This window comes from Poecile atricapillus, chromosome Z (assembly GCF_030490865.1).
Source record: "Poecile atricapillus isolate bPoeAtr1 chromosome Z, bPoeAtr1.hap1, whole genome shotgun sequence".
NCBI classification, from domain to species: domain Eukaryota; kingdom Metazoa; phylum Chordata; class Aves; order Passeriformes; family Paridae; genus Poecile; species Poecile atricapillus.
Genome location: NC_081289.1, coordinates 92,700,146 through 92,718,510, shown reverse-complemented (window position 1 = coordinate 92,718,510; position 18,365 = coordinate 92,700,146). Strand labels below are relative to the sequence as shown.

At 44.0% G+C, this 18,365-nt stretch overlaps 1 protein-coding gene across 1 annotated transcript in view; it reads left to right on the top strand.

Moving 5' to 3' along the window:
• The first annotated feature begins 1,149 nt into the window (after positions 1–1,149).
• The window catches only part of SNX30 (sorting nexin family member 30), a 52,661-nt gene continuing 35,445 nt past the window's right edge, over positions 1,150–18,365 (top strand). Inside the window, exon 1 of the mRNA XM_058827344.1 lies at positions 1,150–1,442. Coding sequence (XP_058683327.1) covers positions 1,281–1,442 — 162 coding nt within the window. The 5' untranslated portion in view covers positions 1,150–1,280. The remainder of the gene's footprint in view (positions 1,443–18,365) is intronic.

Sequence of the window (18,365 nt, the reverse complement as noted above, 5' to 3'; positions counted from 1 at the left end):
ACAGTGTTGTGCTCTCATGCTTGTCCTGCTGTGTGGCACCTGGCAGTGACACCTGTACAACTTGGTACCTTAGCTTTAGGTATTAGTGCTGCCCATTTGATTTCAATAGTCTTTACTCCCCAGGAAAATTTAAACACAAGTGGAATGTTTACAGAATCCGAATCTTATCTGGTCACATACCGACCTGTAGCTGGAAGGGACTGTGATAGTCTTATAGTCATACATCACTTTCCCCAGTGTCATGTTATTCTATCATGTCTAATTATATTTGAGCAAATTATTTGGAAAAAAAAGTAATTTATCTGCCAGATTTAGCTGCTTTACCTGCTCAGGAAGCATCTTAGACCAGACTATGATTTTTCTCCTATTTATTGGTTATTCTGACGTCATGAACACTTTTTTCACGGTGTTAAATGTGGATAGATCACTGAATTTTTGTAAGGGATCCATGCTGTTAGACAGATTTGCATGGATCACTTCTAGAAGTTCTGATATATCATTCAGCTCATTTCAACACGATGAAACATTCCATGCAAGATCTCTAAACGTGAGATCTCTGCGGCAAAAGTAGGCATATAGCATCAGTGAAAGGATGTTTCTATGCAGGCCTTGCGTGCAAGACATCTCCCAGTGTATCTGCCTGCGGTGCACTCCTACCGTGAGGGAGTCCCGGAGGCCGGGCCTTGTCCCTCCTGAGCCCGGCTGGGATCGGTCCTGCACCGCAACCTGCCCGTTTACAAATTCCCCTTCCAACGTGAGCGTAGTTTGAGGTCGGCGAGCCTGAAAAAATCGAGGAGCTGGACTGCTTTTCTGGCACTTAACCCGCCGTTCGGCAGCGTGCGCCCACACCGCCGCAGTCCGGACTCACTGTCGGGGCCGCTCGGTGGCGGGGTGCCTCCCCGGGCTCGGCCCGGCCCGCCCGGGGCTCCGCCAGCTCCGCTGCTTCCCCCGGTCCACCCGGGGCCCCTCGAGTGCTGATGCTTGCCCCGGGCGCCTCTGGCTGCCGTGGGGGGTATCTCTGTCGCCGCCGCCGGGCCGGGCCGGGCGGGGCGGGGCGGCAGGTGGCGCGGATGTCGCTTTGGAAAGGGGCGGGCGGTGGCGCAGGCGGATGCTGCGCTCGCTCCTCCTCCTCCGTCGTCGCCGCAGCCGCCGCCTCCTGCGCCTCCTCGTATCGCGGCGGTGGCGGGCAGGCTCCGGCCGCGGCCCCGCAGCTTCTCGCCGAGGCGGCGCGGCCTCTGCTCCCTCCCTCCTTGCCTCGGTCGCTGCCCGGCCCCGGCGCGATGTCGGGCGGCGCGGCGAGCGCCCCAAAGCCCCTCCCGTCCTCCGGGCCCAAGTCGCTGCGGGAGATGCCTCATCCCCTGGCCACGTCCAGCAGCGAGGAGATGGGGCCGGCGCTCACCCCCAGCCCCGACCTGCTCCTGCCCCGCAGCATCGCCGACAAGGTATGGCCCGGGGGGAGGGGACGCGGCATTTGAGGGGACCTCTGGTGTTGAAGGAGAGCGGGGAGAAAGACTGTGTGTGTGTGTGTTTCCCTGACACATCCCTTTTCCCGGCTTCGTCTCTCCGTGGGGAGGTGAAGCCCTAGGCGCTGCTGACATCCATTGCAAGAGCCCAGATAGGCTCTGTGGAGGAGAAGGCATCGTGTCCCTTTCTGCGAGGGACACTGGTAGCCGCGCTGTCACAGAAGGGTTGTGAGAAGCAGTATTTTATTTACTGTATCTGCTGTGGCTCATACCGTCTACAGATAGGCGTGAATTTTTCAGGCATTGCTGCAGCTCCTCTCCTGTCTCCTTGTAGCCCTCATGGGGAAGCCTTGGAGTTGGCATTGTGTCCCCTTAACATCAGCTTGTCCTTTCCAGGCTGAACTCCTGCTCACTTCTTCCCAGCAGTAATACAGACAGGGCGCTCTGCAGGCGTATCTGTGTCAGTTTTCCCTTCCCTAGCTCTGGCATATGTTCACAGGACACTAGTGAACTCTGTGAAGTGCCTTCCCCATGGTGATAATTCAGTAGTGGCAGTACTGCACTGCGATCCATTAGCTACGCTTGCAAGGACTTGGTATCTCTGCAGATAAGTCTTCCAGAAATTTTTAAGGTAGGATTTCCTGGGAAGAAGAACTGCAAGGGAGGATGTGGACTCAAAAGCAGTTCTGGCAGAGCTGGTTTGTACATACAAGGTGTTACTGAGCTCCTGGTGGCAAGAAGAACTTCTTCTATGGCTATTGTCCTGGGGAATATGGAGCTGCTTCTGGGTAGGATGGATCCCCTAAGCTCCAAAAGCCTTGAGGTTGTCAGCAGTGTCTGGCCCAATACACTCCCATGCTACAGGAGACTGAGTCAAGGTAGCTTGGCCTCTTCCATATTTCACCATTTGTTGTGTGCAACTGTGATGTAGGGATTCAGCACTTCTTCCTGCCCATGTAAGGAGTCCTGTTCTGAACATTTGCCCACTGTTGCTCTAATGAGAATCAAGGCTTACCTGCTCTTCAGGAGTTTAGGCTTTCATCTAACAAATTAGTCAGTTGATCACCTGCTGAGAAAAGTATATGTAACTAAGTCAGGGGTAGAAATTGTGGATGTTTTTGTCCGATAGATGGTTTAATCATGTAACTAGGTAGTTGTCTGGCAAACCTTTAGCAACAGAAATTGGCATCTGCCTTCACAAATCTTGCAGCTGAGGAGCTGCAGCTGTTAGCACGGTTTGTCCATGCTGCTGTATAGCTGGTGAGAGGCATTGTTCTGAGGAGTATCTCATACCCTATAATGTCTTCACTCAATTGTATTGGAGAACTTCGTTGCTTTTGGAGTGCAAGCAAGCTTCTCTCTGCTTTACTGCTTTGAGATTTTGAGAAGTGTATCAGTATTCCTGACAGCCTGGTAACAGAAATAACTGTAGCTTCGGGCTGTGGTCAGCTAAGTAGAAAAGTTCTTGCCCAGTTTTTCCATAAGCAATAGAAATTAAATCCACCTTCCTGTACCCTTTATGTAGTACCATTCTGTTCTAGGCACTTTGCAGTGTAGAAGTACTCTAAAAGGCAGAGCAAAAGTGGCTGTGGTAAGTGATGTTTAGACTTGAGAGCAGTTCTGTGCTTGACCTGGAAATGGCACTAGGCTATGATCCTTGCAGAATAAAAGGATATCCAGTAGGAAGAGAATGTAATTTTTTTTTCCCTTCTAGCTGAATTAGCAGAAAAGGGAATATGTCTTACCCTCTTGATGGAAGGAGATCAACAGCTCTGCTGTGTATGGGATGTCCCTTCTTCAGCATAATATTTCACACACTGGCAAGAAGAGAAATGTGGTAACCTCTTTCCTACCTCAGAAAAAGAATTCAATAAACAAGTATTCCTAGCTTTAAGGCAATGCTTGCACTGAGTAGTCTACAGAGGGAGTATGGTAAGTGGAGATAAACAGGAAAAACCACTCTTTGGGTGGTTTGTATGTCTCAGTGTCAGAATGATGGAATGGTTTGGGTTGGAAGGGAGCTCAAAGATGGAGCTCAAAAGCTTCATGCTGTGGACAGGGACATCTCTCACTAGACCAGATTGCTCAGAGCTCTGTCTGTTCTGGCCTTGAACACTTCCAGTGTTAATCTTAAAAATCTTATTCTTTGACTGTAGATTATTGATCTTTCAAGATACTGGCTCACTAATCAACTAGTAGTGCTGAGTAACTTCAGTAGCTGAGTAACAGAGGGAGGTCAGCATTCAAGTCTGAGTTAGGCTTAAAGCTCTGCATTTGTTATTTATTGATTCTTGAGTAGGAGCTGTTCTAATCTCCTCTCTGGCCTTTTGGGAGAGTCTGGTGGAGATTGGTTCTGCAGAAATTTTGGTCCAAGTCTCATGCTTCAAAGTGTCTTTGCGTCAGATTCTATAAGGACAGCTGTCCATAGGCAGACTAGGATATCCCTTTGGGAAGAGGGCTAGTGACAATAGCTAGTCCATCACCATGAAGTGGGTAATTTGCTTTTTCTGGGTTCCTTGTGTTTTCTCTGAGCAAATACTTCCTGAAATCTGCTGCAAGCTACAAGTACCTAGAACTGAAATCCTCTGAGTGGAGAAAGTTCAGAAGTAAAAGGGAGGTTTTCTGCTCATAAAGTGCTTCAATTTTTATTTCCACTGATGTATAACATAGAAGTGGCTAAACCTCTGCCATCACTGCTTTGTATTCTTTAAAGCATGCTTTTCTTACCTTTTTTTTTAATCCATTGAGTAAGAACACCACTTTATCCTGGGTCAGAGAAACCTGGGGGACAGGAACACCTGCCTGTGTGTCTCCTTTTGGATTTTAATTCAACTATGGGAATAAAGTAGTACTTCAAATTCTGTGTAACTTTAAAGTCTCATGAACCTTAGGTTGCTTTTCAAGAACAGTGGTTGATGCTACTAGAGCAGTAGGTCATTGGAAAGGGAATGAAAATATTTCATGCTGTTTACTGAGGCCATCTAAGTCTAGTCTCGAGTTTTCTAAATCTTAGGAGAGTGTTGCAGAACTTCTGTTATCTAAAGTAGTGGACAATTGTTTTAGGAACCAGGATACCTTGATTTTTGACAGCATCTTATCTTTTAGATGTAAAGGACATTTTAGGTAAGTACTTGGCTTTCACAGTCATGCTGCAGGAAACATGAAACACTTGTGTTGTAGATTCTTGTTTCTAAAGCATTTGTATATTGGCCGTAGGTTTCTGTAAAGATCTTTCTGTTCCCCTGAAGTCTAATTTTGTAAAAAATTGTCTTGATGCCTGACCACCATGAGTGTTTTTGACTTTATTCTCCCTTCACCCTTGCTAGCTTTCAGATGAGGAGACAACTAAAGCTGAACCTGAGTGCTACCATGTTTGTCATGTTTTGAGTTTTTTTCCTTTTATTTGGTTGAGCTATTTTTAACATCAGGTGAGAGGAGTAACATGCAGAAGAAAGAAATTCCCTAAGTTGCATGGCAGGGTTAGTTGTAGAGTTAGTTGTAAAACTGAGGCATTGCTGGTTTAGCTTTTGGGACCCATACAAGCTAGTTGAGATCTTGTTTTCAGAGCAGATCCACTGCTGAGGAGGGTAAGACAAATGGGGAAGTGTCCAGATTTCTCTCTGCCTTTTCTTTTTAAAATAGAAGGAAGTTCTGCTGGCACATGACTCCTTGACTCCGGTGCACCAGTTTATCACTTTAGATAGCAAATCTGCTTTGTGCACCAGGACGAATGCCTTGACAATGAGGAGAAAAGACAGCATTAATTGGTTACTGAGTTTATAGCGGAGGTGAGAAGAAGATGATATTTTGCTGTGTGAAGACTTGGATTCAGCCCTCCTAAGGCTGTGCAGATTTAGTAGGCTGCTGCTAAGATTTGGAAGTGCTAGGCTGTGCAGAGTTAGAAAGGAAGTGTTCTGTATGGCTTAGTTCCGCTGTCATCTAGCTGTGGTCCCTCTAGACTTGTATCATCTAAGAGTGTCTTCCCAGCATGGTGATGTTGGCTATTCTTGCTATGGTCTGCCTTGAGACAGGCAGCTATCTGAAAAGAGTATTTTACTGTGATTGATTCACATCACTGGTTTCTTGGTGAGGACTCCAAAAGCTTTAATATCCCACCTGTCCTAGGACTCAGACTCCCTTACCCTTTCTCAGACATTTCTGACTTCTCTTATTGTACTTGTGGCCAGCTACTTGTAACTTTCTCAGCTTTTCTTGGAAACTCTGCATACTTTGTGTTTGCCTCTGTTAACTCTATACAGCTGATGGGAGGTTCAAGGTTATTTTACAGGTAGTATAGCAAACAGATACCAGAGCAGAATATCAGGATATCATACCTGTGGAATACCAGGCTTGCAATGATTGCCTGTCTTGAATTTGCTAGTTCATGGAGATGGACTTTAAAACTCCTACTGCAAACTTCTGGTTACTAACTGAAAACTATTGTTTGCATGCTCCTCTGCTTCCAAGTTACCACCCTGATGAATTCACAGACTTCTTATTAGCACCTGATCAAATATAAATACTTGGTGTTTGCTGGAGTGCTGTTACATAGCACTTACTCTGAAAGGAAGCCTGGCACTTCTCCAACTCCAAAAAATACACTGAGATTCTGAAGTTCTACTTCCAGCCTCCTTGGTTGCTATTTTATAATTATTGCTCTTAACTTTATCCTCCCACAGATGAAACCAGTTTGCAGTATAAGCTGAAAACTTAAAATAGATGTGCCTGAGCTTCTACAAACTTCTTTCTTCTCTGACTAGATGAGAACTTAGACCGGCACCATATATTGTTCTTAAAGGAAGCTGTGAGTAAAAATCTCACTTGTGGGAGAAACTGAAGACTGCAGAAAGTCAAACTGATGTTGGTGAACTTGGGAAACAATGCCAGTATGGATGAGTTGATCTCTGTTCCTACCTACGGGATGCAAAAATGACAGTCACGGGGAAGTTGAAGCTAGAAGGCACTTCTGCATATTGTCTTGTCCAACCTGTTGGCTCAGATAGACAAGGCTGCCCAGGATGCTGTGAAGTTGTTTTTTGAACAGCTCTCTGGGCATCCTGTTTCTGCATCCAGTGACCCATAAAATAAAACATCTTTCTCATGTTTAAGTGAAACTTCCAGTATTTAAATTTTCACTAAAAAGAGTCTGTCACTTCCTTCTGTACACCCTTCAATCAAATATTTATCCTCATTGATAAGATTCCCTGAGTATTATTATCTTAAAGCTGTTTGCCTTCTTTGCCTTGAGGCATGTTGTTGGCTCTTGGTCAACTTTTCCATCAGTCTGTAGGTTTTTTTTTCTTTCCCTATGCCAAACTGCTTTTCAATCAATCGGCCTCCAGCACACACTGCTGCATGGGCTTGCTCTTGGCAGGTGCAGGGCTTTGCATCCTCATATTGAATTTTTTGAGGTATCCCACAGCCCATTTCTCTAGCCTGTTGAGGTCTTCCTGAATAACAGCATCTGATCAAGCATTCTGTACAGTTGTGTACACTCAGTACACTTCCTGAGGATGTACCCTGTTCCATCATTTAGGTCCTTAATGAAGGTGTTAAAACAGCAGTGGCCCTAATACATTCTGCTGATGTACACCATTGTGGGATCACAATGCTTTGAACTCGGCAGTTCAGCCAGTTTTCAGTCTGTTTTGCTATCCATTTTGTTCCACATCAGATTGCCTAGGATTGTGTTATGAGAGATTTTTTTGAAAGGCCTCTTTAAAGTTGAAATTAATTGTGTTAAAGCTCCTCTCTTGCCAGTGATATCTTCATAGCAGGTAGGCATTGAGTTGATTAAGCATGAATTCCATTAAGTCCTTGCTGACTTCCCATCACCATGTGCTTTGTGTGTTTAGAAGTGGCTTCTGATATTTGCTTGACCCTTTTCCAGGGATTGAAGTGAAGCTGACTGTTCTGCATTTCCCTGTATCCTTTTTGAAGACAGGAGTGAACCATGCTTCTTAGGCTAGAAAGCTTCTAAGTGCAGGCAGTTGTCTGCCACATGCTTCCTAAGTAGGCCATCAGCTCTCAGAGGCTGGGCTTGGTTGTCATCTTGCTTAAAGAAACTACTGTCTCTTCTGTTGCCTTTTGTGTGTGCATGTCAGACAGTTCTTTTCTAGTCTTCTTATTAAAAGATCTTACTTAAACCTAGCATGGCTTTCAGCATGTCATCAGCGTTCTATCCACAGTCAAGTTGCTGGCTGAATTCAGTTTCCTGTTTTTCATTATAATGGTAACTAGAGTTACTTTCTGTAGCTATTTTATCTCTCAAACTTGTAATACCACAGTAAACTACTGGAAAGGTGTGCTTGTCTTTTTTTTCCTCATAGCCACTCTGAGGTTTGATGGTATAGAAGCAAACTATAAGCACGCTGGTGCTTCACTACAAATTGCCTTCACTTGTAGAAATGGAAAATGGTACTTTCCTGGTATCTAACACCATAGATGCTCTAGTACTCTTGTGAAACTCAGCAGTCTCTGTGAAACAGAACTACAGTGAGTTTATTGAATTGGCAGTTCACTTCTATTTTGAGCAAGATGAAGGATAGCTAGCAAGTTGGAACAAACACTTGCATCAGCATAACTATCTTAGTACCATTACTTTTTCAATCTCTCCTGGTAAAGCTAAACATAGTTTCCACTGTATAACAGTATTATTACTTTGTGGTTCTTACTTCAACTTAATGGAGGGAGGCGTGTATACTTTGAGGTTGAATTCAGTGTTGCACAGCTTTCTTCATCTTTTCAACAAGATTGTTTCATACATAATGAGACAGGGAATTAAAAAAAGATATTCAGAGTGTACATCGGTTCTTCAGACAGTTTTCAGAAGGATGAGTCTTGGCAGTAACTTGTCAGCCATGGTGGAAAAAGTTATGCTTGATGGTCAGAAGGAACCCTCAGGGCTGCCTGTGCTGGAGTGACTTAAGCTTACCCAAGTAGCTGAATGCTTTCTGAGCTCATTCATGGATAGAAAGGCATAAACACTTCGATAACGAAGTTCTCTTATTATAGTTGTATGGGGACCTCCTCCTACTATCAGTTACTCAGGCAGCATGTCCCTGTAATTAAAGTTGGGAGGGGCAGAGAATAAAAGAATGAAGGTTTGCTATTGACGTGCCTATCTGTGAGACCTCAATTCCTGGACTAATGTGCAAACTGTTGTCCTGATGTCTTCTAGCACTGTGGTGTACTCTTGTATCTTAAACAGATGGTCTGGCTGTCACATGAGCCAGTCTGCTCCTGCTCTGAGTTGAGAGACTGGTCTCTGTAAAGTAGGTCAGGAGACAAGGCAGGCAGCTCTTTTGGTGCTGAATTTAGTGCCACTGCAAGAAAATCTACTTGCCACACCTGAAATGCATATTTGAGATTGTAATTTGCATGTACTTTCAGTCTGTGGAAGACTTTTAATAAGTCAGTTAAAAATGGCATTTTATCTTGTGTATTTCTCAGAAATAACTTTGCTGAGGCTTGTTCTCTGCTGACCATGAGCAAGATCTTAAATGCTGAGTTGTACTGACTCTGAGCTGTGACTGAGTTGACTGCCTGAGCCTGGGTGCCAGTGGAGCTGACTTCCAGGTTCTTGTGGCTGGGAAAAACTGCTTGCATCACTAGGATTTAATCATGAAAAAAGATCTGAACTCCACCATGGCATTTATAACACTGCAGTAAAATCTGTGTAAAATTACTCTTAGTGAATTATTGAAAAACAAGGAGGAACCATTTCTTTTGAGTTACCACGGGCAATAACTGACAGCAAGGTAGCTAGTAGCACTATTGCAATTATCAATTGAAGGCAGAAAAAAAAATCTAGCAAGCTGCAATTATTTTAATGAGTTAGCATTTCCAGTGCTAGTCCAGCTTAAATGGCCTTCAAAAAGGGCAAGAAGGGTAGACCCAGAGGGAACTACTGACTACTCAGCCTCACCTCAATTCCTGGAAAGGTGATGCAATAATGAATTCTGGTCGCCATCTTTATTCACAGAGAGGACAAGAAGGTGATCAGGAGTAGTCAGCATGGATTCACTAAAGGTAAATACTTGACCAACCTGATTACCTGCTGTGAAGAAACAGCTACCTGTTGGATGGATGAGGGGAGAACAGTGGATGTTGTCTTCAGCAAGGCTTCCAGCGCTGCCTCTTAAAATGTGCTTATAGGCAAGCTCGGGGGGAGTGGACTGGATGAGTGGACATGGAGGTGGACTGAGAACTGGCTAAACAGCAAATCCCAGAGATCATAATCAGTGGCACAGGCTCTAGTTGGAGGCCTGTCCCCAGTGGTGTCCCCCAGGGTTCAATAGTGGGCCCAGTCTTGTTTAATTTACCCATCAACGACTTGGGTGAAGGGGCAGAGGCCTGCTCAGCAATTTCACTGACAACACAAAGCTGGGAGGAGTGGCCCATACCCCAGAGGGCTCTGCAGCCCTTCAGAAGGACCTCAACAGCCTGGAGAGATGGGCAGAGAGGAACCTTCTGAAATTCAGCAAGGGCAAAAGCAGGGTCCTGCACCTGAGGAGGAGCAGCCCCAGGCACCAGCACAGGCTGGGGGTGACCGGCTGGGAAGCAGCTCTGCAGAGGAGGAGCTGGGATCCTGCTGGACAGCAAGCCCTCCATGAGCCAGCAGTGCCCTGGTGGCCAAGGCCAGTGACATCCTGGGCTGCATTAAGAGGAGCAGTGCCAGCAGGTTAAGGGGAGGTGATCCTGCCCCTCTACTCAGCCCTGGTGAGGCCTCATCTGGAATGCTGTCTAATCCTGCAGTCCTCAGTACAAGAAAGACAGAACTCCTGAAGCAGGTCCAGAAGAGGGCAACAAAGAGGATTAACGGGCTGGAGCATCTCTTAGTCAGGAAAGGCTGATGGATATGGGGCTTTTCAACCTTGAGAAGAGAGCTGAGAGGATCTCATCAATGTTTATGAGTATCTGAAGGGAGGATGTCAAGAGGATGAACCAGCCTCCTCCCAGTGGTGCCAAACAATAGGACAAAGACCAATGAGAAGACTGATGCACAAGTTCCAGCTGAATATGAGGATGAACTTTACTGTGCGAGAGATGGAACATTTAACAGGCTGTTCAGAGAGGTTGTGTAGTCTCACTCATGAGAGATATTCAAGAGCTGTCTGGGTGCAATCCTGTGCAGCATGCTCTAAGTTGAGCAGGGAGGTTGGGTCAGATGACCCAATGTGATCCCTTCCAATGTTATCTATTCTGTGATTTCTGTGTTTTGACAGACAAGTTTATGGGACAGATTCTACTTTATAAATTGGGTGGGTCAAGGCATGGGAAGAGATGTTGCCTTCATCTGTAGGTGATGTTAAAATACTAAAATTGTTGATTCTCCACCAGATATTTCACGGAAATCAAGAGGTATCTATCAGAGTAAGCACTTAGGTGATATTCATCAGTGGAACTAGCTGAAATGGTTCAGAAAATTGAGACAATAATCCAAATTTCATACAATAGGCAGGGAAAGAATTTAGCCAAGAGCTGTGATCAGAGTGGTCCTGAAAGCATAACTCCTGTTAAAGAGCATCATTGTCTTACAGCACATTCAAAGCTTCTACACTGCTGCTTTTGTGAAGCGATACGCAGTAGGTAAGATACTATTTTGGAAGTGACTTAAAGATGGGTTTCTGCTTTGTCATTTTAGGTATCTTGGTTGAAGAGAACTATTACACACGTGTGGGAGCACAGACCTGGCAAAAAAGTGTAGTACTTTGCAGGAAAATGTAGAGAATGGAAAATATAAACTTGCTTCTAGATCATGCCTCAAATTACGGAGAACAGACCCTACTGTGAGAGTAACAACCTTGTTTCCTGTTTTAGAGTGATCAATGACTATAGACCGGTGCACTGGTGATTAGTGATTAGTGATGAGAGGCTTACAGCACTAAAGGACATGCTTTTGTCATGATTATCAACCTGTGCTTTGACTTCACACTGAATTAAGGTTGGGAAAAGCTCCCCTACCTTAAAGTTTCTCTGTATAGTTTGCCTCACTTTTCCAGTAACCTTGACTGATTCTGTGTGTTCCTTGACAAGGAATGCGTTGCAGACAGGTGTTGCTTTGGGGCAGGGGAGGCTCCTCTCCGTGACTGGTGCAGATGGTGTTAGCAGCAGGCACTTTCACCTAACTCTATGGCAAAAGCATTGATTTTCTGGGAATGGTAGGTGACAGGCTACCTGGACGATAGAAACTCCTGATTTTCTGGGTAGAACTGTTGCTTTTGCTTTAGGTTTTTAGGTGCTAGTATAAGGCAAATTGAGTGAAAATTTTGAATACTGACAAGATGAAGTTGTGGGTTTTGGATTTTGCCCAGGAAATCCATGGACATTATTAATCAATGCTGTTTATTGCAAGTGATCATCTTGACCTTTTTGTAATTTGTATGCTGACTTCCAGTTTGCTGACCAGCCTGCTCCTGGATCAGTACATTTCACTTGAAGCCATGTATGTAACTTTTATATTTTGATAAGCCTACAAGATTAATTAAAAGGTGTTTCTCGAGATAGATTAGTCTGTAGGTGTCAAGTTGTCGTGGTTTGACACTGGCCCAATGCCAGGCACCCACAAAAGCTGTTAGCTCATCTTCCCTTTCCACAGCTGGGTAGTGGAGAGAAAGAAAAATTAATGAAGGGTTCCTGAGTTAAGGACTGGGAGGAAACACTTTAAGGGCAAAACAGGCTCAACTTAAGTTGCAAAGTAAATTTATGACTAAGAATCAGAAGAGGAGAGAGAATAAGAAGTAAAATAAGCCCTTAAACCTGTTTTTCCTCCCCAGCTGCTCCTTCCTTCCCACCAACAGTACAGGGAGACAGGGAATTGAGGTTTTGATCAGTTCATCAATGACATTTTCTTCCCCTGCTCAGGGAGAGGAATCCTTCCCCTGTGAGACTGTGGGGTTGCTCCCATGGGAGAGAGTTCTCCGTGAACTTCTTCAGTGTGGCTCCACTCTCACGAGCAGCAGCCATACTGCAGCTGTTGCAAACATGAGACCCTTCCATGGGCATTCAGTTCTCCCAAAGCTGCTGTGGCATGGGTCACTTTTTCCACAGTCCTCCAAGGACAGGCAGCTCCAGCCTGGAACAATGGCCCTCTCTCCACAGATCTTCCGCTGGATCACAGCCTCCTCCAGGCATCCACGTGTTCCAACATGGGCACCTCTCCCGTGGGCTGCAGGTGGATCTCTGCATCCCCTGTGGATCCCCATGAGCTGCAGGGCACAGCTGCTTCTCCATGGTCTCGCCATGGCCTGCAGAGGAATCTCTGCTCCAGTGCCTGGAGCACCTCCTCCCCCTCCTCTGCCCCTGACCTTGGTGTCTCCATGTTGTTTTCCTCACATGTTCTCCTCCTCTTCTCCGACTAGAAAAACTGTGAGCCCTTCGTTTTGATTTTCTCCTTAAATATGTTATCACAGATGCATTACCAACCTCTCTAGTTTTGGCCAGCAGCATGTCTGTCTTCAGAGCCATCAGGGACTGGCTCTGCTGGACACTGTGGAAGCTACAAGCAGTTTCTCACAGAAACCACTTCTGTGGCCCCCCTGCTGCCAGAAACCACACCATGTAAAACCAATATACAAGTCCATCAGTCTCTATAGATAGTTTTCTTCCTGTAAGGAAATACTGTGTGACTGCTTTTCCTCACTTTTTCTCCTCAAGGCAGGGACTGAAGCAGTCATGCTGTGTGGGTTTTGATTTAGGGTTGTTGTTTTTTTTTTTTCTCTTCCAACTGATAAGCACTTTGTTTATTTTATCCCTTTGAGAGCAAATGCCTTTCTGCTGGAAAATGTCTTGTATATCAGCAAATGTGATAGAGGAATATCACTTAAATTGCATCTGCATAAACCAACTCTTAGAGGTTCTCCAAGAGTACGCTCCTCCAGCTTTTCCAAGGCATGAGATGTAAACATCAATCCTCCCCTCTAAGTACCTTTGCCTCTGGCCTCTGTTACTTTGTACAGTGATACCTTGTCAGTCTTACTTGCTCTCACTAAATCTTTGCTGGTCTATGTCAGGAAAGCTAATGCAACTCATCTGAAACAAGAGAGTATGAGGGAACCCAGTAGTGTATGCGTATTTTTTCTTGTTTAAATGAAATATTTACCAGGATACTACAGTGCTTTCCAGCCCTCTTATCTCTTCCCCTCCTATTTCTTCTCTGTTTCTCCTCAATCCTTTGCATCTGTTCACATTAAAAACAGCATATCACTGTTTGCTCTCAAAAGCCAAACTAACAATTTGGTGACACTGGCTACCTAGATAACATATGTAACTAAAGCTGCTTCTAGGGAGTGAACAGAAAACCCCAAACTTCTGCATAGTATGTCTGCAGAGCTTTGAAACAAAACTGTATGTCTCTAGGAGAAGGCAGTTTAGTTTGGACAAGCTTAATAAACTGTTCCATCTGTAATCAGATATAAATCTAGTTTCTTGGATTGGGAATGATTCCTAGTCATGGGCAAGATTCAAGTTTTCCTGCTCATGGTCTGAATTCCTGGCTGCTGCTTTGCTGTTTAGAAGGTCAGCGCTGAGCTTCTGAAAATGAAGCTTTAAACAGAACACAGGGCGTGTTAGCCTTGTTTGTTGACAAGATGCTCTTTAACATGTTGAAATGGTTTGTGGTGTTTTTGTGCACACAACTGCAGAATACATATAACAAACAATATTACTGAACAAAATCTTTGCATACAGATGTAGAACTTAACAGACCTAGAGGTCATAGATTACATTCTTTACTAAATGTTTCTAGGGACATTAGCTTCTGCCATTTGCGGAGGCCTTTGAGCTCTGAAGATAGATTGAAATTGGTGCCTGTTGCCTACTACTGAGAACCGTAGAAAGAGGAAAGGACCTCTAGCTCTTGTAAAGAAGCATCCAAGTCTGCCCAAATCTTAAACTCTCTTGCTTTCCATCAGGTCATAAGCACTTTTGTACTACTTTCTACAGCTTAAACACAACTGAACTAATCATGCTTTACAGTTGCCAGCCTGGCAGTTCGTTTAGGAAGACAGATGCAGCCTTCTGCAAAGACTCAAGTGCTCTAAAAACAGAAGTGAGAGTTAACCTTGTATCTGGAACTTCTTATTTCAAGAGAATAGCTCATCCTGTGGATGCGTTAAAATACCTCTGACATTTACCACAGCAAGGAAGCTATGACAATCCTGTACTTACTCCTTGCACTTTCTTTCCTGTCCAAAGGATTTGGGGGCATACATGTCAGCTTCATGGCAATTAATAAGTTCAAAGTGTGTATTATACCTTTACATTTTACCTAAGTAATGTCTGCTGCAAATAACAACTCATTTTATCTTCCAGATGCCTGTCCTCCAAAGGCATTTGACCTTTCATGCACATAGCAGCACAGTAACGTGGCTTATCACTAGTATTGAAAGTCTTGTCTTAACTGTTTTAAAACATCTATGAGATACTACTGACATTCCTGATTTTCAGAGTTTAACCTGAACCACCGTTTAGGTTTAGAGTGGTATTTGCACAGTTCCACTTGCAGACTAGGGAAAGAAACCAGTTTCTTGCAGGCTGTGAGAAGACAGACTTACAGACAGACTGTATGAACAGATAGTCTGATGTGGTACTTGGCACTTTATTTTGACAGTTGCCTTTGCCCTGGTGCACAGGAATGCTGAAACTAAGCCATATTGTTGTTAAGTCCCTAAAGACTTTAGCAACAGAGGTAGGAGATAGCTTCTAGCTCTTGCTGAAAATACTGATTGCCAGAATGTTTCTGTGCCCACATTCTTGTTCTGTTTAGCTTAACTGTGATGACTTACAGGAAAGCAAACCAAGAAGAAAAATAATCCATCCTATGAAATTTGGCTGTTAACCTCAGAAACGAGGTGAGAATCCTGTTATCTACATGAGAAGGCTTGGAAAATGCTTGTGTCAACCACATGGTGCCTCTATGAAGCTTATTTCACTGTTTCTCTGTCCATCTGAAATGCAAAGAAGCACTATTCAAGTATGGTACCTGTATAAGCAATAGTGCTCCCAGGCCTTGAGTGGTGCCAAACTGCAGGCCAACAGCTATTTGCATAGCTGTTGCATCTTAAATTCTTATTTTTTTCAGGGATGCTGAGGAGTATGTCTCTAGGCAACTCTGACCTACAGAGCAGAAATAGTAGTTCGAATCATGAACACCAGTGCAAAGTCACCAGATTCATGGCATGCCAGCATGTTGTTACTTGAATGCCTATTTAAAATATTCTGAGAGTGAATTGATGTAGTCTTTATCTAGTGGATTTTTGGTTAGATGGGAAAAATATAAGTTGTACTGCCAAAACTTTAGGGATGAAGTATGGCCCTGTTAAACTGGGGGCTTTCTGCCTGACCCTGTAGAGTCCACAGATTTGGTTTGTAATACTTCTGATGGCTAAGAAGTTAAAAGTTGGCTTGGGTCGGCAACCCAGCATTGTTCCTCCTCTACTGACACATTTTAAGGTAAGAGCAAGAGGATTTCCTTCTGATTTGTACTTACTCTGTATTACTCTTAAAATGGCCTCAACGTTATATTGGAAAACTCTCTTTGTTGACACCCAATATAAAAATGATTTTATTTATTACACTCTTTGTTGGCATTTGCAAAAGCGAGACTTCGGATGAGGAGTGGTTTTGCAACTTCATCAACGTTAGAGTCTGATTTTAGATGATTATTTTAATGGAAACCACTGACCTCTTTGGAAAGTATCATCTTGTTCCTTGTGAGCACATCCACATAAACTGTACATCCTTTCCCATTACTGGGGAAGGATATCAGGAGCTGGCACATGTAACCACTTACCTTTTCCAGGAGGGTATGTCTAGACTAGAAGTTGTTTATCACAGTTCTTCAGTTCTTGTCAAACAACAACTTAACGCTGTCTTATTTATGGATTGGTGTAGGAACATGGTTCTTCTTCCTGGAAATTAATAGGAGTTTTGGCATTTAACTGTGGGGACTTTTTTTTTTTTTTTTTAAACCCAGTTGAGCATGACTGCCTTGTTCTTTCCATCTCTTCTGTGTCCACAGCATTCTCTCTTCTCTAGTGCCCACTTTGGTGCCTTAAATTAACTGCTCAAAAGTAAGTACAAGAGGCTGGGACATGTGAAGAAACCTCAGACATGTGAAGAAACAGAAGTGACCTGTAATAAACAAAATCTGATGCTGCTGCCTGATAGAGAATGAACATACATAAAGGGGAAGTAAATGCATTTTCTTCCCTTATTCTGTATCTAGCTGGTTTTGGATAATAGACTTGTGTAGACTGAAATTTCACTAAACAGATGGTTACCGGTTTCTTCTAATAGAATACTGTGCACAGATGAGCTAATCTAGGTGTGCTGGAGGATGCAGAAGTGCTTTTTCTTTCTACGTGAAGCTGACCTGTGCAAAAAATGCCTGCATTCAAAACTTGCTGGGATGAGACAAGGAGTGTTATGAACTGGTCTGTGAAAGCTAAGTTCATGTAAGCTTTTGTAGTGCCCTCGGGAATGTTTGTGTCTAAACCACTTCAGTTTTCCTGCCACTGGCTGCCATTCTCCTCTAACTTACTGTCATGCACTGAAGGTATGGAGATAAGAGTGTTCCAAAACCCAGCTATAATTTTGTGGAATTGTCTGCTTAGCATGACTCTGTCTGTCATTGTGTCTTTGTGAAATGAATAGCAAAAAGCAATGGAACACCTTGAAATCGGAGAAGAAAACAGCACTCTGAATTTTGGAAGTGAAGCAATGGGGTTCTAGGAGCAATATAGGCCTGGCTCTCAAGTCCCTAAATCAGGCAGGGGTATTTAGGCTCTTGCCTCTAAACAGCAACATTTTTAAATGTTTCTTTCTGTTACACAATACTTTTTGAATGGAAACAGTGGGCACATGGCAACACATCGGTTCAAGGTAACCCTTTCCAGAGGTGAGTTTATGTTGCACTGTATTAGGAATGGCAAAGTACGACACAGACTCTCTTAGCTGGGTTGCCCAAGAGAGCAAGTTTTATTACTTCAGATCTTCATTTTTAGACATGTCTGAGAAGGTCCAAGAGGTAAAACTCTCATTGGTCATTAAACTAACACATCACCATCATTGGACAATTGGAACACCACCCCTTGACTATTTCTTGCAAGTAAACAACAAGGATCTAAACAACACCTGCAAAGGTTGTTGTCCTTCTCCAAGGACTGTTTGGATTCCTCTTTATGATTTCCCAGGCCAGAATGAGACTTAGTTTTGCGCAGGCACTGTGCTCCTGGCCTGCTTTCAGCATCCATAAGTTTATGCATGCTTGGAAGACTTGGCTGAGCCATGCCTTCTCATGGATTGCTGCTTTGAGAGCAAAGCTGTCCGGTTAAGCTGTACACTTGCTCAGGCAGGATAGGTGAAAACTAGCATTTAGTTTCTGGAAACTAGTCTTAACTATCTGCCTGTAACTCAGCAGAAGACTACATGGTCTTCACAATAAAGCAATACCTAAGGAAGTTTAGACCCTCAGGGGCTGAGTCCTGGACACTGGCTTACTTCTCCATGGGGGGAGGTTGCCATCCAGCAACTGAATACCAAGCTCCTGAAGTTTCTACTCTATGTTGATCCAAAGTGCTCTGTAAAATGAGTTGTGGAAAATATCTGGGAGAAGATGACAGCAGTTGGAAACTTCCCAACTAATTTTGAATCTCATATGCAGACTTCTAGTTTAAAGAATTCAGTTGAATTTTATGTTTGTGTGAAGTGAACTTCTTGATAGATTTCATGTCTGTTTCTGGGCAGGCTGACTAATCAAGCTGTTTGGAAAGCAAAGTAATGCGAAACAGCCTTACCAGATAGCAGCCTGCATGGTTGTCAAGGTGCATTTCCAACACAGACAGTTCTTACTTGCCTGGCGCTGTAGGATACAAAACATGTGCTGCTAAAATCATCTGA